Source organism: Lycium ferocissimum, chromosome 7 (assembly GCF_029784015.1).
Source record: "Lycium ferocissimum isolate CSIRO_LF1 chromosome 7, AGI_CSIRO_Lferr_CH_V1, whole genome shotgun sequence".
NCBI lineage: Eukaryota > Viridiplantae > Streptophyta > Magnoliopsida > Solanales > Solanaceae > Lycium > Lycium ferocissimum.
Window position 1 is genome coordinate 28,069,029 of NC_081348.1, and position 19,538 is coordinate 28,088,566.

The following is a 19,538-nucleotide window of genomic DNA, read 5'->3' on the forward strand; positions in this document are numbered from 1 at the left end:
AATAATTAGTTGGGTGAAGCTAGATTCGAACTTTGGAAGCTTTTGAGCCGATTTGAGGAGGTTTGGATCGAAAGTGAAGCTGAAGAAGTTTAAGAACGAAGAAGGAAATGTCGTCAACTTCAGTCATTTCGGTGACACTGCGCACAAAAACTTTAGGCATTCGGGTGAAACTTTAGAAAAAATTTCAAGCAAAACGTGAAACTTCAGATAACAACATAAGATTCGTATATCTGAAGTTTTAAACTTCAGCGAGTCTGAGGTTGACTTTGAAGAGGCTACACTTATTAAAATTTATGAACTTTAACTATGCTTTGAGGCTGACTTTAAGCGGCTACACTTATTAAAACCACTGTTTTAAAAGGCGAGGGCGTAAGGCGGGGCGTTTTACGTATGCCTCAGTGAAGCGTCAGCCCCGAGGCACGGGGCGTAAGCCCCATGGGGTTTTAATTTTTAGTATTTTATAAAATGATATAATTATAATAAACAATTTTAAATAAGTGAAATAGCGTAAAAAATTAAAGAAAACTATAAATAAGTGATATATATATATGCTCCACCTCCCAAAAAAAAAAAACTAATTAGAACAATCTATTATATATATATATATATGCTTCACCCTCACAAAAAAACTAATTAGAACAATCTATTATACGCTACTTACAAGTACAACTGACTGCTCGTTACTTTTTTGAGATAGAAGATAAGATAAATAATTGGAAAAGAATATATATTAGGCATTATAGCAATAAAAAAAGGTCTTGACTTTTAAATTTAATGTTTTAGTTCCTTTTTAAAACATTTGAGTAATTACATATTGACTTTTGAGAATTTGGGCATTATATTAAGGACTTATTTAACAAATTTCGTTCTAAATTTGAAGAAGTTTTTTACGCCACACACCCCAACAATAAAAACTCGCCCCAAATGCCCGGGCTTACTCCCCGAATTGCTGGGCGTACGCCTTTGGAGACTTTCGCCCCGACCCATCGCCCCAGGGCTCGCCCCGAAAATGCCTTTTAAAACACTGTTTAAAACTTATGAACTTTGACTATGCTTTAAATAGGGTCCTCAGAGTGGCTATATGTGCAGCTCAACTCTTCTAAATTAAATGTTAACGCTCTAAACTTCGAATGTGAAAATATTAGATGATCCGAATCATGACCGAACATGTTTTTGTTATTTATAAAATCTCCTTTTAAGTAAGTTCGCAACACTTCACTTTGTATTTCCTTCTTTAACAAAGATAGTAACTTCAGTGTCACAATGTTACACACAATAATGATTTCTTTTATCCTTTCGCTCTTCGTCCCGTTTCCCATGAAAGAGGAAGAATAAAAAAAGTAATACTGAAAGAAAGGAAATAAAATGAAGCAAGTACACAAACTCACAAATTTCCGCCGACGGAAAAATAATTAATCAAGACTAGTGAACATGTCAATACTTACAATAACTCATTTAACACGACGGCATCAACTTAATTACCAAAGGTTCTTTAAACTTTAAACAAACTCTTCAATCACTATCAGAAAAAAATCCAAAACCACATAGGACCTAGGTCCATTAAATCAAAAGATTATGAAATATATGTATATGAACATTCATAAAATATCTATTTTTATGTAGTATATATTTATCGGTATATTGTTGGCTTGGTTAGAATTTGGTTCAACCTTTCTTTTTTTTATACTAAACCAAATCAAATATTTTTCGTTGTGTCTAATACTGATACTAGCAAATTAAGTCACATTTGATGTTTTTGTTTAATTACCTTGAACATTTCTACCTGTAACAGCAGAGTTGAATTTCGAAGAATTTATCGGGTCTGAATACTACACAACTGGAATCTTGTGTTTGACGATGGATGCGAACGCAAAATATATGCATACATACACCCATGCTATATGTATATGTTTGTGAATTAGTATGTTCAGATTTATCCTAATCTTATTATATTTGTGTGTATGGTTGATCACTAAAATTAAACTCGCTTTAAATCCGCCTTGGGTGGTTGTGGGCTCCCATGTTCATGGGAAGATTGCCACAGTTTTTTTTTTATTTGTTAGTCCCAAAATTTATGGAATAGCAACCAGAAAGGTGTAGTATGTCACCATCTGATTGCATCATTTATTGCACTGATGCTAACCTTAAAACTGGGATGGCAAGTTGATTGCAAAGGTTTTTGTTAGGTTGCAGGTTAGATACAGTGCATTTTGATCTGTAAATTCTATATGTTCAAATGATTTTTCTGTTACAGGTACTTTATATGGTCCGCGACAATTGATTTCTTTGTTATATGACTCATTTCACAGGAGATCGTTATCTTTAAACGTAGGGAACTGGACAATATAAAGCACATGAGGTAAACACAGAAAGTTTTTGTAGATTTTTTTTTTTTTTTTAAATTCAAATTGTAACTGGTGTTTGTACCATTTCTGCTTTCATTGTTAATTGGCTACGTCTTGACTGGTCCTCACTAAAGAACGAAGCTTGGACTAGAAAGAAATTAAATTAAGGAAATAGGAGTGAGGAATATGCCCTGGTTGTACCCACTGGATCTAATTCAGTATTGGGCTGGAGAATCAGCATGGCCCTAAAGATGGACTGTGTTCATTGTAAAAGATAAATGGACCATGTTTTTCCCTCCAAATACTAAAAAAAAAAAAAAAAAAAAAAAAGAAAGAGTCTACAAAGTTACATACAAAGCACTACCGCCTTTTTTTTTTTCTTCTTAATTTATTTTCTTAATTGAATTCAGATTGTAGACGAAGTTCCTTAAAAACCTCGGCCGGGATTTTTTGTACTAAATCCTGGCGATCCGCCATGAGTTGTGGCAAGACAAGTGTTCCGGTGATTCCTCAAGTATTGAACTCCAACTTCTAGCGTGAAGATTGTTTGTGCAGAATTTTTTTAATGGGATCAAAGTAAAATAATGGTGTAAAATTATCCTGTTTGTGTAAATCTCCTTTTTTCCTCTAGTTCTTTTGATTATGTTTATTAAGGCGAACTTTACTTTTACTTCTATATCCCATATTTTTAATTGCATCTTCTGTCCCCAAGTGAAAAACGGAATTCAGTGAATGAAGATTGATTAAATATGGTAGGGTGTGCCAAACCTAAGCGTTTTCAAGTAGTTGAATGTGAAAATTGATTTCTTTGGCATTACTAGCTTTTCCCTACATAAGTGAAGCAAATCAAGCAATAGAACCGGGGATTGAAATGCACATACTTTTTTTTTTTTCTTAATAACTGAAAGAGAAAAAAGGAATATAACTACAAATAAATGAGTGAAATTCTGAAATATCCAATAGGGACAAATTATGAATGATCACTAATATGTCAGGAAGTGCTAGTGGTTACAAGCTTCCAAGTGATCGCTTTAGTTAGAAATCACATCCAAAATTTCCACAAGGGACAAAAAATGTGACTGAAGTAGTTATTTACAAGCTTCCAAGTGATTGCTTTAGTTGAAGAAAATTCAAAAACAGTGTGACCTCAAATCTTAAGGATTGCACACTTTTCTGGTTGGAATAACAACCTTGGGAAAGGGAGAGCACATGGATATGGTTCATGAAGATTCTGTAATTCATCATAATTAGCTTTCTTCACAAAATCCTTCAATTTTTTGAATTATACATGTCTTTTTGGGCCTAAATTTCTTATTATTGTTTTATGAGGTCAGTCATTCTCTTACTAATGTATTTGGTGTTGGTATAGGGACCGATTCACTTCTTGGCAGCAAGCGCATGATCGGCTATGAAAATTCACTATCTTCGACTCAAATTATGTACAAAAGGTTAAGAAAACAAGGTTAGAAAATGCATATTTATACCAAATATGCGTCCATTGTCATGAAAGAGATATGACCCCACTACTCTGCTACAAAGGTGAGTGAGTGTAACAGCTCAAACTTTTTTGGAGAAATATGCTCAGTGGCTACTTTTTGGAGCCAATGTCCAGGACATTATTCTAGAGTTTCAAATTTCACAAATAAAATTTCAGAACATTATCCTGAAATTTCACTTGTGAATTCTGAAACTCTAGAACAATGACTATTTTTGGTTTTACACGAATTGAAAAGTGGCTATGTATGAATTTTCTCAATTTTCTCGCACTAGCCTTTGGGTTCAAGGCCCTGGCCCTAATTGTTTGCAACGATATCGGCTTAACCTCAATGTAGAGTTCTTGTAAATAAGGCTCCATTATAATGTAGATGGTCCATAGACCATAGATTTGGATCGGAGGAGACATCATAAACTTACCAACACTATTGCATCAAATCAAATAATTTAATGATAAAAATCATAAACTAAAGTGAGAAATATATTAATGAATCACTTTTGGGTGATAAAAGTTCAATTTAAATGCAAACCTTGTGCATTTATTGATCGATTTGATATGAATATTAAGTACGAATAAACATTTTTCAAAAGATTACCTCAGTTTGACTTCTTGAAAGGTGTAGTTGGATCAGTAAAAAGAGAGACTACTACATGTTTTATACATGTTCAGGTTCTTGAGTCAGGCTTCTTCTTTTCTATCAAACCGAACGTTATCTACAAGTAAGTTATAATAGTTGTAATAATTTATATTGGTTCTATTTTGAATCAGAAGCAATATTTTGGAATATGTAGACATAAAGGACATGTTATTATGGTTTTGTAGCTGAATAGTCGTCTTTCATGTATAGTTTCAAATTAACGTCTATTTTTAAGGAAAAACGTGTTGCAGTTTCTATGACATTTATAATGTGCTTTTTAGAATCTATTTCTCCCCTGTGTAATAGAAATATTACACAACATATTTTCTCAACTAATATTAAATTTAATTGTAGGGATCTAGTAGCTCAGTTGGTTGACTACCTGAACTTTCACCTTGTTGGTGAGGGTTCGACTCCCCACATTGTAATCCCCTTCCCCTGCCCCCTTACGTAATAAAAACAAATTTAAAAAAAAAAAATTAATATTTAATTGTTCATATTTCAAAACCTTTCCTTAATAATGCTCTATCTGCCAATTATGCTGCAAACAATATACATTTTTTTTTCCAAAACCAAGCTAAATATTTAATGTCAGACCTTCCAGAGTTATGTTTAGCATCCAATAGAATAGTTCCTATGTGCTTGCACTAAAAAAAAAACTGGTTCACGAAATCTTTCAAGCACTATTCACTACAAAAAATAATTAAAAAAAGTGCTTGTTTTATAAAGTTTGAAATACTTATAATTACAAAAAAAAATAAAAAATCAAATCATTCAAAGGTTTTCGGAGAATTGAGGTTGTATCTCAGTCCTAGAGCAGCTCAGCTTAATTACATTTTAGAAGTGCATCTCACACCCAAAAAAACAAGACAAATAAAATATCAAAGAAATTCAAGAATCAGAGCTTTTTGTTTCAAAGAAAATGCAAGGCAATTTGTTTTATATATATATAACATTCTTCATCGTAAGGATTTTTGCAGATTTCATGCCGCAGGTCAAAAGACTTGCCATCACGTCTTTTAGGATCCTTTTTAGGTTCCCAATTTTACCCAATACATAAGTTCCATTTTATATGACGCTTTCTTTTCGTTTCAAAATAAATAATTTATTTTTATATTTGGAAGCTCTTTAATTTAACTCTAAATTGATTATTGTACTAATTTTACCATTAATGACATTCTTTTATAGCTACAAAAATATCATGACTGTTCAAGAATATAAGTTGTAAGAACATTATAAGCGTATGCCATTTTTCTTTCTTTATTGAACTCCATGCCTGTCAAACACCGTTATATGAAATATAGCAGATGGAGGGATAAATTCCATTGTCAGTTAATACAATTAATACAATATATATATCTTTTACATACAATTTTATTTCATAATCACTGTTAATTATTTATATGTATATGTATTCTAACAATAATAAATTCATGTGATTTAGTGCTAATATCGTGCTTGATAGGATTGTCATTAGATACTCGTTATATGTCTTCTACATATAATTCTATCGATTGACTACAGCCAATTTATATGTATTCTCACATCAATTTATACTTAATCAATTATTTCTTTAAAAAGCAATTATACTCTTTATGTTCGTTTTTCAATAATAGAATTTACTAGAATTTAACTTGTGGAGAGATAAAGCTCGACAGTTCCCTTCATCTACGTTTATTCCATCGAACTTTGGATGTTAAGATTTTTCCTTCATCGTCAATCATTAAATTATAGCCAAAGAAAAAAAAAATACTTTCTCAACTATTCCAAATTTCCAATCAGAAAAAAATTAGATTCAATTCTAAACCTACCCATTTCCATGTTCTTCTGGGATCATGTCTATATTAAACTACCTATCGAAATGTTCTAGTTCTTGGAATGTGAGAACAAACATTGCACTGCAATAATTTTGGAATTCTAGTTGTTCCAAGGAAATAAAATAAGATTTACCTTTCAATGTTTTGGCTTTTCTGAATGATAAAGTCAAAAAGTGTTAAAGAGTTTCATAACTCTAGATACTCCCTCCGTCCCAATTTATGTGGTACTTTTCGCTTATCGAGAGTCAATTTGATTAAACTTTAAAGCTAAATTGGATTAGATTAATTATTTTAATATTAAAATTTATATATTTGAAAACTATATGAAAAGTACTATAAATTGCAACTTTTCTCATATCAATTTGATGAAAAAATACATCTTAAAATGATTGTCAAAGTTCGGGAAGCGAAAAGTGCCACATAAATTGGGACAGAGAGAGTATTTTTTTAAATTTTTTCCAGAGTTAATCTCGAACTAACATTAGTTAGTTGAATGGTTAGAAATTGATTAGTCAGTTGAATGGTTAGAAATTGATTACTTTATATTGAGAACGATTCATACACGAAAATTAGTATGACATCAAGTTTTTCTATTTATAAGTAACCCAGATTCTGGAAGGTGGCGTATAATTAACATAAGTTGAAGTAACGTATTATTAGTCGTGTGTTTCACTTGGTTGGCATTACAAATATACAAAAAAATAAAAATATATTAGAACAGGAAAACTAAAAAAAAAAAAAAAAAATGAAAATGCAAACTGCTCCTTGGACTAATTAAACTGCGTTTATCTCTGATTGGATTAGAGGACAACTAATGCATGGCCTAACAATTAACAAACCCAACCAACACAATGGAATGATTATATTGACAAGTCAAATATATACATGACAATCATTATCTGCAGATACATTATCAAATTTTCTCAAGTGTATATTATTCATTGTGCCAAACCTACTCTCTGCATGATGATAATTTTTTTTACAAATTAGGTGGCGCCTTTTTAAGTATATTCTCAAATCATGAAAAGTCGTGTGTAAATAATACCAATAACTAGCATAGCTATTGGCTTCTTACTTGTTAGTGGATGGTTTCATGTTTAAAGGCAACCTTAAGGCATAATATCGCTACCCCTTAAACTTAGACATAATTTATTTATTTAATATAGATTGATTTTTTTGGTAACTTTAATTACCCTGAACTTGGCTATTGCTTATCTTGAGTTGAAAACAGCTTAAACATACCCTTTGGAACAAGAATACACCTTCCCATGTTTGTATAAAGTATATCATGAGCCTTAACCCTGCAGGACAGAGAAACCACTAAGAGTCAAACTCGTGACTCATTAATTGTCTTTGTCGTCTGTCGAATAACATATTCTTCACTTCGCCGTTAAATTATGTAAAAAGAAACATGAATTTTCTTTAAAAAGTATGTTATACACACTGCATTATACTGTGGCCTTTTCCTCGAAGAATACTCTTCAAGTGTAACGCCATGTTTTATTGGAGTCAAATATTTGATTAAATGACTGAAACAAAATCGTTTTCGTAGCGAGAAAGCCAAGCTGTAAAGCTTAAGTTCCAAGGTTTAGATAAATGAAGGGTTAATGCCACGACACTTAGACGCCACAAAGTCAGCGAAAGTATAGAGAATGACATTCAAATATGTCCTAACATATTAGGTAGACATTGGAAAGTAGAACACCAAATCCCATGTTTAATATTATCTCACAAGCAATAACGGTTTTTTTTTTTTTTTTTTTTTTAAACGTAACTTCTAGCATTGAACTACATGACATTCCAAGTTTTCGTAACCTTAAACTCTCTATATAAGCAGGGCTCACATCATTTGCCAAATGTGTACCTTTTCTTTCTTCTCTCTTTACTCTTAAAGATCAATTTTGTTAAGTTTAATTTGAAAGAAATCTAATTAAGTAATGGCAGTGTCAGCGGTAGCAACTCTCCTCTTTCTTCTTGTTGCCTCTCCGGTGGCTTTTGCCGCCAACCACATCGTCGGAGGCAGTGGTGGGTGGAGCCAGTCCGGGGATTACTCCACTTGGGCAGCTGGTGAAACCTTCAACGTTGGTGACACCCTTGGTTAGTCTTTCAACTTCTATCAATTTTCAATTTTAGGCATTTATTAATATTTGAAACATATAGGTCCGATTAATTTGGATATGTGTTATAGTGTTAGGTAGATTCATTAAAGAGATAAAGTGCTCCTTATCAAAATTTATTTTTACTCCTAAGACTTGGAATCCGAGACTTTTTGAATTGAGGATCGAGAAATTCCAACCATCTTACCACATCCCTTAGTGGTATCGTCTATCAATTAGACATAATTGCAGGGCTATTTTCCAAGAGTGGGGATCAAATTTTAAATGTTTGAGATAAATAACAAGTCTAGAAACTTCCCCTATGTGAAAAGAAAAAGGAATCCTTAGAGATATATTGCACATAATATGCTGTGATTGAGAAAGAATTCTAATCTTAGAGAAGAAATCTTATTATTCTTTGGCATTTGGGAAACAAACAGATTTATGAGAGGAAAAACAGAGTATCCTCTGTTTAAATGTCAACTAAATATGTGCATGATGCAATACTATTAGTAACTTTTATCATAGAAGACTAGATATTTCTTGTTACTTAGACCTTAGTGTGATCATTCCATATCTGAATCGCTAATATTGCCTTAACCATCATTGTTACTAATTACTAAACATTTGATTTGCATGGTGAATGATCAGAGTTCAACTATGGTGGAAGCCATGGAGTGGATGTAATAAGCAAAGATGACTATGACAACTGCAACACCGGAAACGCCATCGAGTCACACAGTGATGGCAAGACCACTATCAAACTTTCCAAGGCTGGTCCAATGTACTTTAGTTGTCCTACTTTTGGTCATTGTCAAACTGGCATGAAATTGGCTGTCAATGTCAAAGCTACCTCCACCCCTAGTAACTCACCAACTACTCCTTCAACTCCTGCAACTACTCCTTCAACTCCCTCCGAGTCTGACTCACCAACTACTCCATCAACCGGCACTCCTAGTGTCGTCAACACGCCCACAAAGTCATCCCCTACAACGCCAAATGGCGCGACCGGAGTTTTTGGCAGCATGAACAAATTTATGGTTGGAGTTTCAGTTGTATTGGGAGCTTTCTTTGCGTTCATGTGCTAGGCGAGAGGCAGTGCTTAACTTGCATCATTATTGATTTTATTTCCTATTACTAGCGGGGTTAATTCAGCTGTTATTTTTGTACTTTTTTAATTAATGGTCGTTCATGAGCAGTAATTTTGTGTGCATATTATTGTAAGGAATAAAGTAATTTTTTCATCACTTTTTATTTAGTTTGTGGAGCTGTCAGTTGTTGGATGAAGAGTAAAATATTTTAAAAGTTTGTCTCCTTATCATTAGTAGTATCTTTTATACAAACGTGCAATCAACTACCTTTAGGACAATGATAGGAGTAGTTTGCTATGGCTTAGGAGCCTTTATTACCTCTTTGAACTGTTTGGTAGTAGGTTTCACATAAGAGGCAATAAAGATGCTCTAATATTGTCCACAAATCCTTACGAATAGCCCCAATTTAGTCAAAAATCCTGACAGATATATAACTTATTGCGTAATAAATTTCTGAACACATTTTTGCTATAAGCTAATCCAAATCAACTCCAAATTATACGTAAATATTTCATGGGGCGCTCTATTTTGGTCGCCTCATTTAACAAGTTACCGTCGTGTGTTTTATTTTACACCAATACTTAGTATTTAGGTAACTTCAGGCAAAAGTGCATGTTTCTTGTTCGCAACTTGTTTATTTATCTGAAACACAACACATAAGTATGAAATTTTAGATAATTTTAACATATTTTCTTTTGTGTTTTCTTTCCAAAATATCATGTATTGATTAAGTTTTCCTAATACTAATAACGATAATCACAATATAAAACATGAAAAAAATTAAAAGGGTGCTAAATGAGTTTGTTAAATTTGTCATTGTTTTGACAAATTGGTGATTGAGATCTAGTCTTTATGGTATATGGAACTTGTATTTCAAATTTGAGCTTATTTAGAGTAGATTTGAGTGTTTAATTAATGAAATTCGAAGAACAAAAAAAATTTCTTCGCAAAACAAATTCACGGGCGATTTTTAAATGCACTTCAGTAGGTATGATTGAAATCGGACGTGAATTTTCAACCTTAGTCGCCTACGTCAGAATTGTTAACAAAGCGGGAAACTCGTAAAAAAAATTATAAAACGCGTGCAAATTAAATGCCGCCCTCAAAAACGGATAGTTGTACACTTCGCCCAAATTATACCTGTCAAGTGGGTTGGGCTGCCCTTCTTTCTACCCACTTGAGACTAAAAAGGACCAACTCACTTAACACATAGGGGGCTGGGGCTGCAGGGGAAGGGGCATTAGCACTTTTGTCCCTATTTTGTGTTGGTCTTTAATTTTTACTCTTCAAATGGACTGATTTTTAATCTTTGGCCTTCAAAATCGAACTTATGCCTAGAGGAATATTAGTTATGAATTGTTAACAAAAGGGATCATAATATCAATAGTTATGTTATACCTGTCAAGTGGGTTGGGCTGCTCTTTTCTTAAAAACTTATATCCCATTAGACATAAGTTTGATTTTAAAAGACAAAAATTAAAGACTAGCCCATTTGAAGGCCAAACTGTGCATTACTTGCAGGGCAAAGGGTACGGGAGGGGCTGGTGGGTTGACTTGCTGGACTCGTTGGGGCCTACTTTAACACCGACCGGCCCATAAACTAAAAAAAATTCTTAAATTTCAGCCGAAGTAAAAACTTTGAAGTAATAGAGATCGTCTAGTCTAGAAATATGTAATTTCATTTTCTTGAAAACAAATGTATTTTGTAAATCATGCTATAGTGTTTATAAGTTCCGTGTTGAAGAGACCTAGTTCGGTGTGCAAGTAGCGTCCAACACCAAATCTAGCCGGCTAGAGTTCCTTGCTTTAAGAAAATTAATTAATGCTTGAAGCAAGAAAAAAGAAAGAGGGGCCAAAATATTAACATCAGTGGACTTGTGACAATAAACCTTGAACATGAGAACTATTTGCCTAACTATTCCTGGACTTCTTCCACCCCCCCCCCCCCCCCCCCAAAAAAAAAAAAAGGACTTTTTTCAAAACGTTGGATTATTTTATCGTGTGCTTTAACTAGCTATAGCAAATTATTTATTTTACTTTTCAAGGTATTAAATAACATATATCAATATCGATTATCATATGTACGTGACAAATTACTTGTTATTAATCAACTTAATTTCAAAGTAATAACGAATTATATACACTATCGTGCACGAAGCCACGGAAGTTAAACTCTGATTATCGCCGCATATTTAACAAGAGGGGTACAAAATGCACTGGATCTTTTAAACTGAAACGGAAATGGAAACCATGTCGTAGTTCCTTGAGAGCAAGAAGGTACAAATTACATAATATTTGAAAATTAAGAACTAACATCGACAAAGACATATAGCTAGCTTTAGAAGAAGGAAAACCACTAATATTATCCCATTATCTTCCCACCGCCTCATATTTGTCGATCATATCGGCTGAAACCAAAACACAACATTAGGTATTAGATCTACATGATTTATGATTAGTAAAAAGTAGAATATAGATACTCCCTCCGTCCCAATTTGTTTGAAGGTTAACCGGCTTGGGGGTTTTAAACGTAGATTCTTCGAGTATTTTATAATAAAATTTATATATTTAAAAATTATATAAAAAGTACTATAAGTCTGCATAATTAATAATTTTACAATATATGAAAAGTGATAGTTAAAGAAAAAACTATTTGACTCCTTAAACTGGCCGACCTTTAAACAAAATGGGACGGAGGGAGTAATAAAGATATATAAGATGGAGGAGTAATATAAGAAGCTTACTTGAGCAGATGAGCATAATGGATGAGCAATGTCACAGTAAATGAAATAGAGAATGGCAAGAGCTCTGTCGGTAAGCTTAGCGTGAACCCAACAAGGGCAGCTATCATCAATAACACTGTGTAAAATAGAGCAGCATTTGTCAATATTATCGACAGTCTCTTCCTTCATGCATCCTTCTATTTTCGTTTTAGCCTCGTCACTGCAAGGTTCCCCCCACGACACGCCGGCGGCCGCCTGGTGGCTACAAACTTGAATTGCAGCCACTATTATTACCATAGCCATAACCACCACCCCTCTGCTTAGCCTCACCATCTTTCTCTATCTCTCTCTCTTAAAAGCTCAAGGTCACAAGGATATAAATGTAAAGGTCAGCCCTTGCATGTGTGCACGAGCTATCTCTAATCATCCCTCTCTCCCAATCTACGTGATATCTGTTTGAATCATTTGAGGTTCAAACAAGTCTTACTTTATTCATAATTTTTTCATATAGCTTTTAAATATTTTAAATTATTAATTATTGTGGCTTACAAAAATTTTGAGATTCAAACAAGTCTTACTTTTCTACACCTTTTAAATATTTTAGATTATCAATTATTGTGATTTACAAAACTTTTTACGTGATTTTTAAATATGTAATTTTATTTCAAAAAATTTAAGGATTTATTGTCTAGTTTACGATCAAAATTAAACTGTTTGACTTTCAAAATTTAAACTATGTCATATAAATTAAGAGAGGGAGTAATTACAAAGGTTTTAACGTTGACTTTTCTTTTTATAACCGTAGCGTCCGATCCAGTTTACGCACTTTGACTAATTTCATAGAATATTTACACTACGAGATACCTATTACGTACCTCCTACTAGCACAAACACCATATAACTCTAGTTAACCAAAACTTGAACAAATCGGAAGATATCAACTATAGTAATTTAATGTGTCTTGCAATTTGAACCTTTTACCCCATAATTTTTAACTCACGCACTTCATTTCCACATGCCTGAGGGCTACTCTGAGTCTACCTTTATGCGTTAATAGTTAATCACATAAAAAATTTAGGCAAAACACATAAACAAGTCCTTTAACTTAGCGCGAGCTGGTAACTATGACCTTAAACTTTGCTAGTACACAAAAAGCACTTAAACTTGCCAAAAGTCGAACATGTAAACACAAATGCTGACGTGGCACATAATTTTATTCAGTGTTATGTCACTGCCACATCAGCGTCACGTCAGCATATGTGTTTATATATTCAACTTTTGGCAAGTTTAAGTTCCTACTTGTGCACTAGCAAAGTTTAAGATCATAATTGCTAAATCGCGCCAAATTAAAGGGCTTGTTTATGTACTGTGCCAAAAATTTATAGTACTATCAGATAGTTTTAAAAATTATTACAGGTAACCAACCAAAACAAGTTGGATTCATAACTTGAAAATAAGATAAGTAATTAACCTGTTATACTAGATTAAAATATAGTGATAATGCAAAAAAAAAAAAAAAGCACAGTCAGTTTATATAAGTTATTACTCCCTCTGTCCAATTTTAAGTGTTGTAGAAAAACACATTAAGTAAAAAGTTTAATTTAATGCTTTCTCTGTCCCAATTTATATGATACATTTTCTTTTTTATATGTCCCAAAAGGTGATAATTTTCATATTTTGAAATAATTTAACTTAAAATTTCTTTTTACCTTTAATGAAATAATTTAAAGCTACACAAATATTAATGGTTTGTTTTAGACCATAAGTTTTAAAATTCTTTCTTTTTTTCTTTAAATTATCTGTCTAATTAAACTATACCACATAAGTTGTGACGGATACAGTTTCTCACTTTATTACTCTTATTAATTGTCAAATGAGCACAATTAATCCGTAATTATGTCTTCGTTTTCTAACATTACTGATATTCCAAACAAAATACTTCATTCTTGTATATCGTGATAGTTATCCGAAAATTGTATTTGTAATTGATTTACCAATAGATTGTCAGGTCAAACGAAGAACGAGGATAACCTTTTTAATTATCATAACTTTATTTTAGTCAAGTGTGCCTCGGGAGCCACATATCTTGTTCTTAGCACCATACAAGTTGATGGAGCATGGATTATAACACAGTTCCCTATGATGGATCTAAGCATTTATTTGAACCGTAATATGACTAAAAGACTATAAGTATCAACAAGTTTTGAATGACAACAATTGTCCGGTTAATTTACCCTAATCTCTAGCTAGTAAAAGACCATTAAACACAAATTGGGCTCCTCTCCATTTTTCTCCTTTTCATTTTTTTCAAGTTCTATCTTCGATTAGAAACACATGGCATGAATAGAAATTAATATATTTTTCATTTTTTCAAAATTTAATTGACTAAAATAATAATATAATTAATTGATTCAAAAATATATTAAAATATTTTCTTATTTTACTTTTCCTACATGATTTATATAATTAATAACTTATTCATAAATATATTAAAATATTTTCTTTCTCTTCCTATTTTACTTTTCCTACGCAGTAAAATATCTTTTTTTACCCGATAAATTTTCCCACTTAATTTTTTTGAAATACGGTGAAATACAAAACACGTTCGAGTAAATTTACTCAATTTTGGAACATATTTTTTTTAAAAAAAATTGAGAGAAAAAATAGGCTATATTTTTTTAACATAATATTCTTTTCCTATTTAAATAGTAAGTCAAATTAAATCAAACACAAATAGACCAATTATGGGATTCATTATTTAATCACGGTGATATTTTCCATTTTTTTTTCAATCATGGTGCTTAGTAATTCACATAATATACAAAATGCAAAAATCGTGAAAACAAAGTGTAGTAAAAATAGGTTCTATATTTGGAACATTCACTATATTTACACCAAAAAAATATAAATACATTGAAATACATTGTTATACTCAAAATTAGATATACTATTGGTAATTGTATATTTGTGAAAGACAACTCTCGTTGTCTATATTCTACAAAAAGGACGTTATCCGTAGATTGTAAAATATCATCATTAAAGAGTTGTCGTTTGTCCTTAATGGGCTGAAAAAAATGAAATATTAAAATAGGAAGAGAGAGAAAATATTTTTAATATATTTATGGATAAGTTATTAATTATGTAAATCATGGTCGGAGAGAGAAAGAGGGTGAGGGAGAAAATAAATTTGGTCTTATTTTAATCAATTAAATCTTATAGGTGATTAAAAAAAAAAAATCTAACTTATTTTAGGGAAATACACCGCAGCTACATGTTATGGATGGTAATTTGATAAATAATTAAGCTATCAAAAATAATTTTAAAAAAGGTAGCTATTACTAATCCAAGCTTTTCCATATTAAAATAGGAAGAGAGAGAAAATATTTTTAATATATTTATGGATAAGTTATTAATTATGTAAATCATGGTCGTGGCCTTAAATCAATTAAACACACTCCTTATCGCAAACCGACACTTCTCGTTTAAAAGAGAAAAGAAAAACAAAAAACTAGCACTCCTAATTACATTCTTCTAATACCAGGGGTAACATAATTCACCTTAGAGAAGTGAACAAATTTGGTCCTTTGTCAAGTTTTCCGTTACTTTTGGACAGACGAAACACTACGTGATGGGCGAATTTCCACCTAAGCATTTTTCATGTTTTGCTCTACTCTTATTGATTTTTGGAACTTGAATTAATCTCGAATCTTACAGTATTTGATAAGGAGTACTCGCGGTGATGATAATCTTGTGGTCGTTACAGATGTACAGCCAATAAAATCACATTTCTTAGCAAGGGCCATGACAAAATTAGTCCATGAAAATATGACCCCCACAATCCACCTCATCTAATTAGTCCTTTTTAAATTTTTTTCCAAATTATAAGGTGAGAATCGAACCCTCACTAACAAGGTGATACATATCCAATCACGACATCGAGGGGATCGCGATGTCGAACAGGATACATACCCAATCATGACATTGAGGGGATCACGATGTCGAACAGGATACAAGGATGGTAATTATGGCTTTGAAGCACGCTTAGTTTCGAGACGGTCAGAAGTGTTTTGATTGTTTTCCCGTCAGCATTGTGAAACTCTTTCACTTCCCTGGCATATTTCGTTGAGTGTTCGAAAAGTAGGGGACTATTTTTATGGGGGCAAAATCTAGGTTGGATAATTGTCCAATTTAAAGACTGACATGTGGAAAGAGAAGTCAAATCAGATGTGACTCATCAAAGCCCGCCCTCGGTAGTGTCGAGGAGGTCATCTATACCCATAAAGGGTCCGGGGTCATAGTGTGGATTCACCAAGACCCGAGGGCGTGCGGCTGCTCTTGAGGATATTGCCGATCAGGATAATTCTTGAGAACCGTCAATTTCAAAAAATTCAGAACTCCCTCCCGAAGAATCTCAACCATAAGGGAGACGTATGGAAACTGATCAACAGAGTGGAGTGACAAGCTTAGAATAACTTTGCATACACCCCTTTTCCTCATTTATAAGCTGGCATCGAATTCTCAATCACATAATACAATTATATTTTTCACTCCATTGTCTTATTGCTCTCAAGTTCTCTTTTATCACCGTTGCTTGAAGGCGTTGCCAATCAACAATGCCGGGGCCATTTCAATAAGAATTTCTAACTTTGCTTTGCTTACTTACTTTATTTAGTATTATCAACTCATTATTGTTTTTCATGTAGCAAATTAGCATTATTTATTAGATTATTTGGTCGACCATAACCTACGTATCCTTAAGTCACTATACAAATTAGATGATTACTTTGAATTGCGAATTTAGGGGTCAACACAGGAAAATTTCTCTTTGTTTGTATTGTGATTTTCACTGAATCATAATTGTGTTAAAATTTAGCATCCATGCTTGAAATTTTTACTTGGGACTCTTCGACGAAGCATACCCCTTTTCAAACATTACATGTTGTTGTCTTGTCTTATTGCGTCGATCTTTTATATGCCCATCCGTTCAAGTTTCAGTGTCTTCTTGATTCTGAGACCATAAGTAGAGGCGGAGCTAGAATTTGAGATTTGTGGGTTCCAAATTCAAACACTTTAAGTTATTGGGTTCAAAATTACTAATTTATACATATTACATAAATTTCTTAAGGCAAATATAAGATTTGAATAGAAGCTTGTGCGTTCGGCCGAACCCATCTTCCACACTGTGGCTCCGCTACTGACCATAAAGGGTTGTTTGGTTCGTGGATATCCCATGATTAAGTTTCAATTAATTTTATACTTTATTTAGTGTTTAGTAGAAGGTATAAATTTATTTAGTTCAACTTTCATGTGTTCTTGATTCTGAGACCATAAAGAGATCGTTTGGTACGCTGGATAAAGTGGATATTTCATGATTAAGTTTGGGATTAATTTTATATTCTATTTGGTAGAAGGTATAAATTCATCCTTAATTTTGAATATCCCACCTTATCCCATCAAATTTGGTATTATTTTAATCCACCTTCCAGATGAAATAAATTAGTTTCGGGACTATGATCCTGCGAATATAACACAAGAATAATTTTAATCCGCATACCAAACGACCCCTAAAGAGTCTTCCTAAATTGATATGTTGTGGGTTTGAAGGACATATTACACAGTTTTCAAATGGGCAAACTTTGATTGAGTTACAGCATCATAAAACTTCCAGGGATGTAACAATTAGTAACCCAAAACAGAGCAGTTGGCAGAGACACCCACTAAATTAAAACATAACAATTAAACTTTACTACAGAGAGGACCAGTAGTTCACCATACAATAGAACACAACATTTTTTTAGAATTACTTCCATTCCCTTCTCAAAAACCTACATCACCTGAAACCAACAAAAACTCATTAGTCAATAAGAAAGAAAATTTGCGAAATGATAAGAGGCATATGGAAAGAATTAAGAAGAAAAAAAAGGGGGGACTTTTAGTTACTTGAACAGTCTTGCATGGATCAGTGACATCACAGTAACTCTCAAGTGTGATGAGAACTTGATTGTCTAAATCCTTAGCGTAATTGTAGCACCCGCAGTTACGTCCAAGCATAATATTGAATGTTGGGCAACATTGGTCAATGGAGGTTGTATTAAACATGCAATTCTTTATCTTTTCTTTGTCCTTTGCACAACACGTAGCCACCTCTTTCACTTGCTGCTTGCTACTATTGTTGTCTATGGCCTCGCTAATTTCAGCCACCTCTTCCTGGTTGATTTCCTGCATCAATTACAACTAGATTTCACATTACATTTTGTGAGGGCAAAACTAATTATAGAGTACTTCATATTTAACTAAGTAGTATACAATGTTCAAACGACAAATAAAAAATACAGTAACCCTTTCATTTGTAGTAAGATATTTTGCATCTTATTTTCTTATGACAAAGATACATTCAACAAAGAATATATGGGATGTGTAAAAAGTTCTGAACAATCCAATCCAAAATCATAAGGCAATGAGTACTAACATTTAAACCTCTTTGGAAACCCTTGCCCAAACCGATGAGGAATAAGTTCTCCAACAAGATGAACTGCACCTTTATTTTTTGAATATTTTTAGAGAGAAAAACAAAAGGGTGGAGGAAATTTATAAGAGAGAGGACTTTCTGAGCGCTCTTCTATTCCAATATACATTATTAGTGTAATTTAACTCTGTCATTTTAGGTTACTTGTTAATAACTATCAAATGTAGTTGTTTTGGTTGTGAAAAAAAGTGAATTTTTTTGAAAAATAAGTTTTTCTCTTATAAGTGATATTATTATATGATTGTGAAGATATTTTATATACTATTAAAATAGAAAATTTCAACTAATTTTATTATAAAAAGATGAATAATATATTTATGATTATAATATGAAGAAGACAAAGAAGAATACAAGTAATTAATGACTCCATTTAAATTTATTTGGCTTGATTAGGAGTAAGAGGGTCGAACTAACTAATGTTCGGTATGAATTCGAACATAAAATTTTCAATGTTTTTGACGTAAAATTTACATATTTCGAAACTATATAAAAGTACTACTATAAGTCACATTAGTTAACAATTCAAAATATTTAGAAAGTACTCCCTCCGTCCACTTTTACTTGCTCCCTATACTAAAAATAGATGTTCACTTTTACTTGTCTAGTTGGAAAACCAAGACAAAATTCATCACTTTAAGGGGTTGTTTGGTTTGAAGACAAGTTATGCTGGAATTAGTTATCCCGGTATTATTTTTTATTGACTGTTTGGTTTGTTGAATTAAAAATAACATGCATTCCATAATCTCTAGAATAAGTTGTTTGTTAAAAAATACCCTCAACCTCATTTAGTAGAAAAAGGGTTTGATGG

General features: G+C 32.5%; 2 protein-coding genes across 2 annotated transcripts; one reads left to right on the plus strand and one right to left on the minus strand.

Moving 5' to 3' along the window:
* The first annotated feature begins 8,153 nt into the window (after positions 1 to 8,153).
* Positions 8,154 to 9,637, plus strand: LOC132064150 (uclacyanin-3-like). The gene is made up of 2 exons (XM_059457044.1): positions 8,154 to 8,391; positions 9,042 to 9,637. The coding sequence occupies exons 1-2, from the start codon at positions 8,232 to 8,234 to the stop codon at positions 9,476 to 9,478; spliced, it is 597 nt and encodes a 198-aa protein (XP_059313027.1). The 5' UTR covers positions 8,154 to 8,231; the 3' UTR covers positions 9,479 to 9,637.
* Positions 9,638 to 11,712: 2,075 nt separating this feature from the next.
* On the minus strand, positions 11,713 to 12,609 carry LOC132062675 (uncharacterized). The gene is made up of 2 exons (XM_059455208.1): positions 12,226 to 12,609; positions 11,713 to 11,889 (listed from the first exon to the last, which is right to left on the minus strand). The coding sequence occupies exons 1-2, from the start codon at positions 12,535 to 12,537 to the stop codon at positions 11,881 to 11,883; spliced, it is 321 nt and encodes a 106-aa protein (XP_059311191.1). The 5' UTR covers positions 12,538 to 12,609; the 3' UTR covers positions 11,713 to 11,880.
* Positions 12,610 to 19,538: the final 6,929 nt, after the last annotated feature.

Excerpts from the sequence above, each read along its gene's own strand:
- LOC132062675 (XM_059455208.1), bottom strand. The coding sequence starts at position 12,537 with ATGGTGAGGCTAAGCAGAGGGGTGGTGGTTATGGCTATGGTAATAATA.
- LOC132064150 (XM_059457044.1), top strand. The coding sequence starts at position 8,232 with ATGGCAGTGTCAGCGGTAGCAACTCTCCTCTTTCTTCTTGTTGCCTCT. Across the intron at positions 8,392-9,041 it reads CAACGTTGGTGACACCCTTG|AGTTCAACTATGGTGGAAGC; the intron begins GTTAGTCTTTCA and ends GTGAATGATCAG.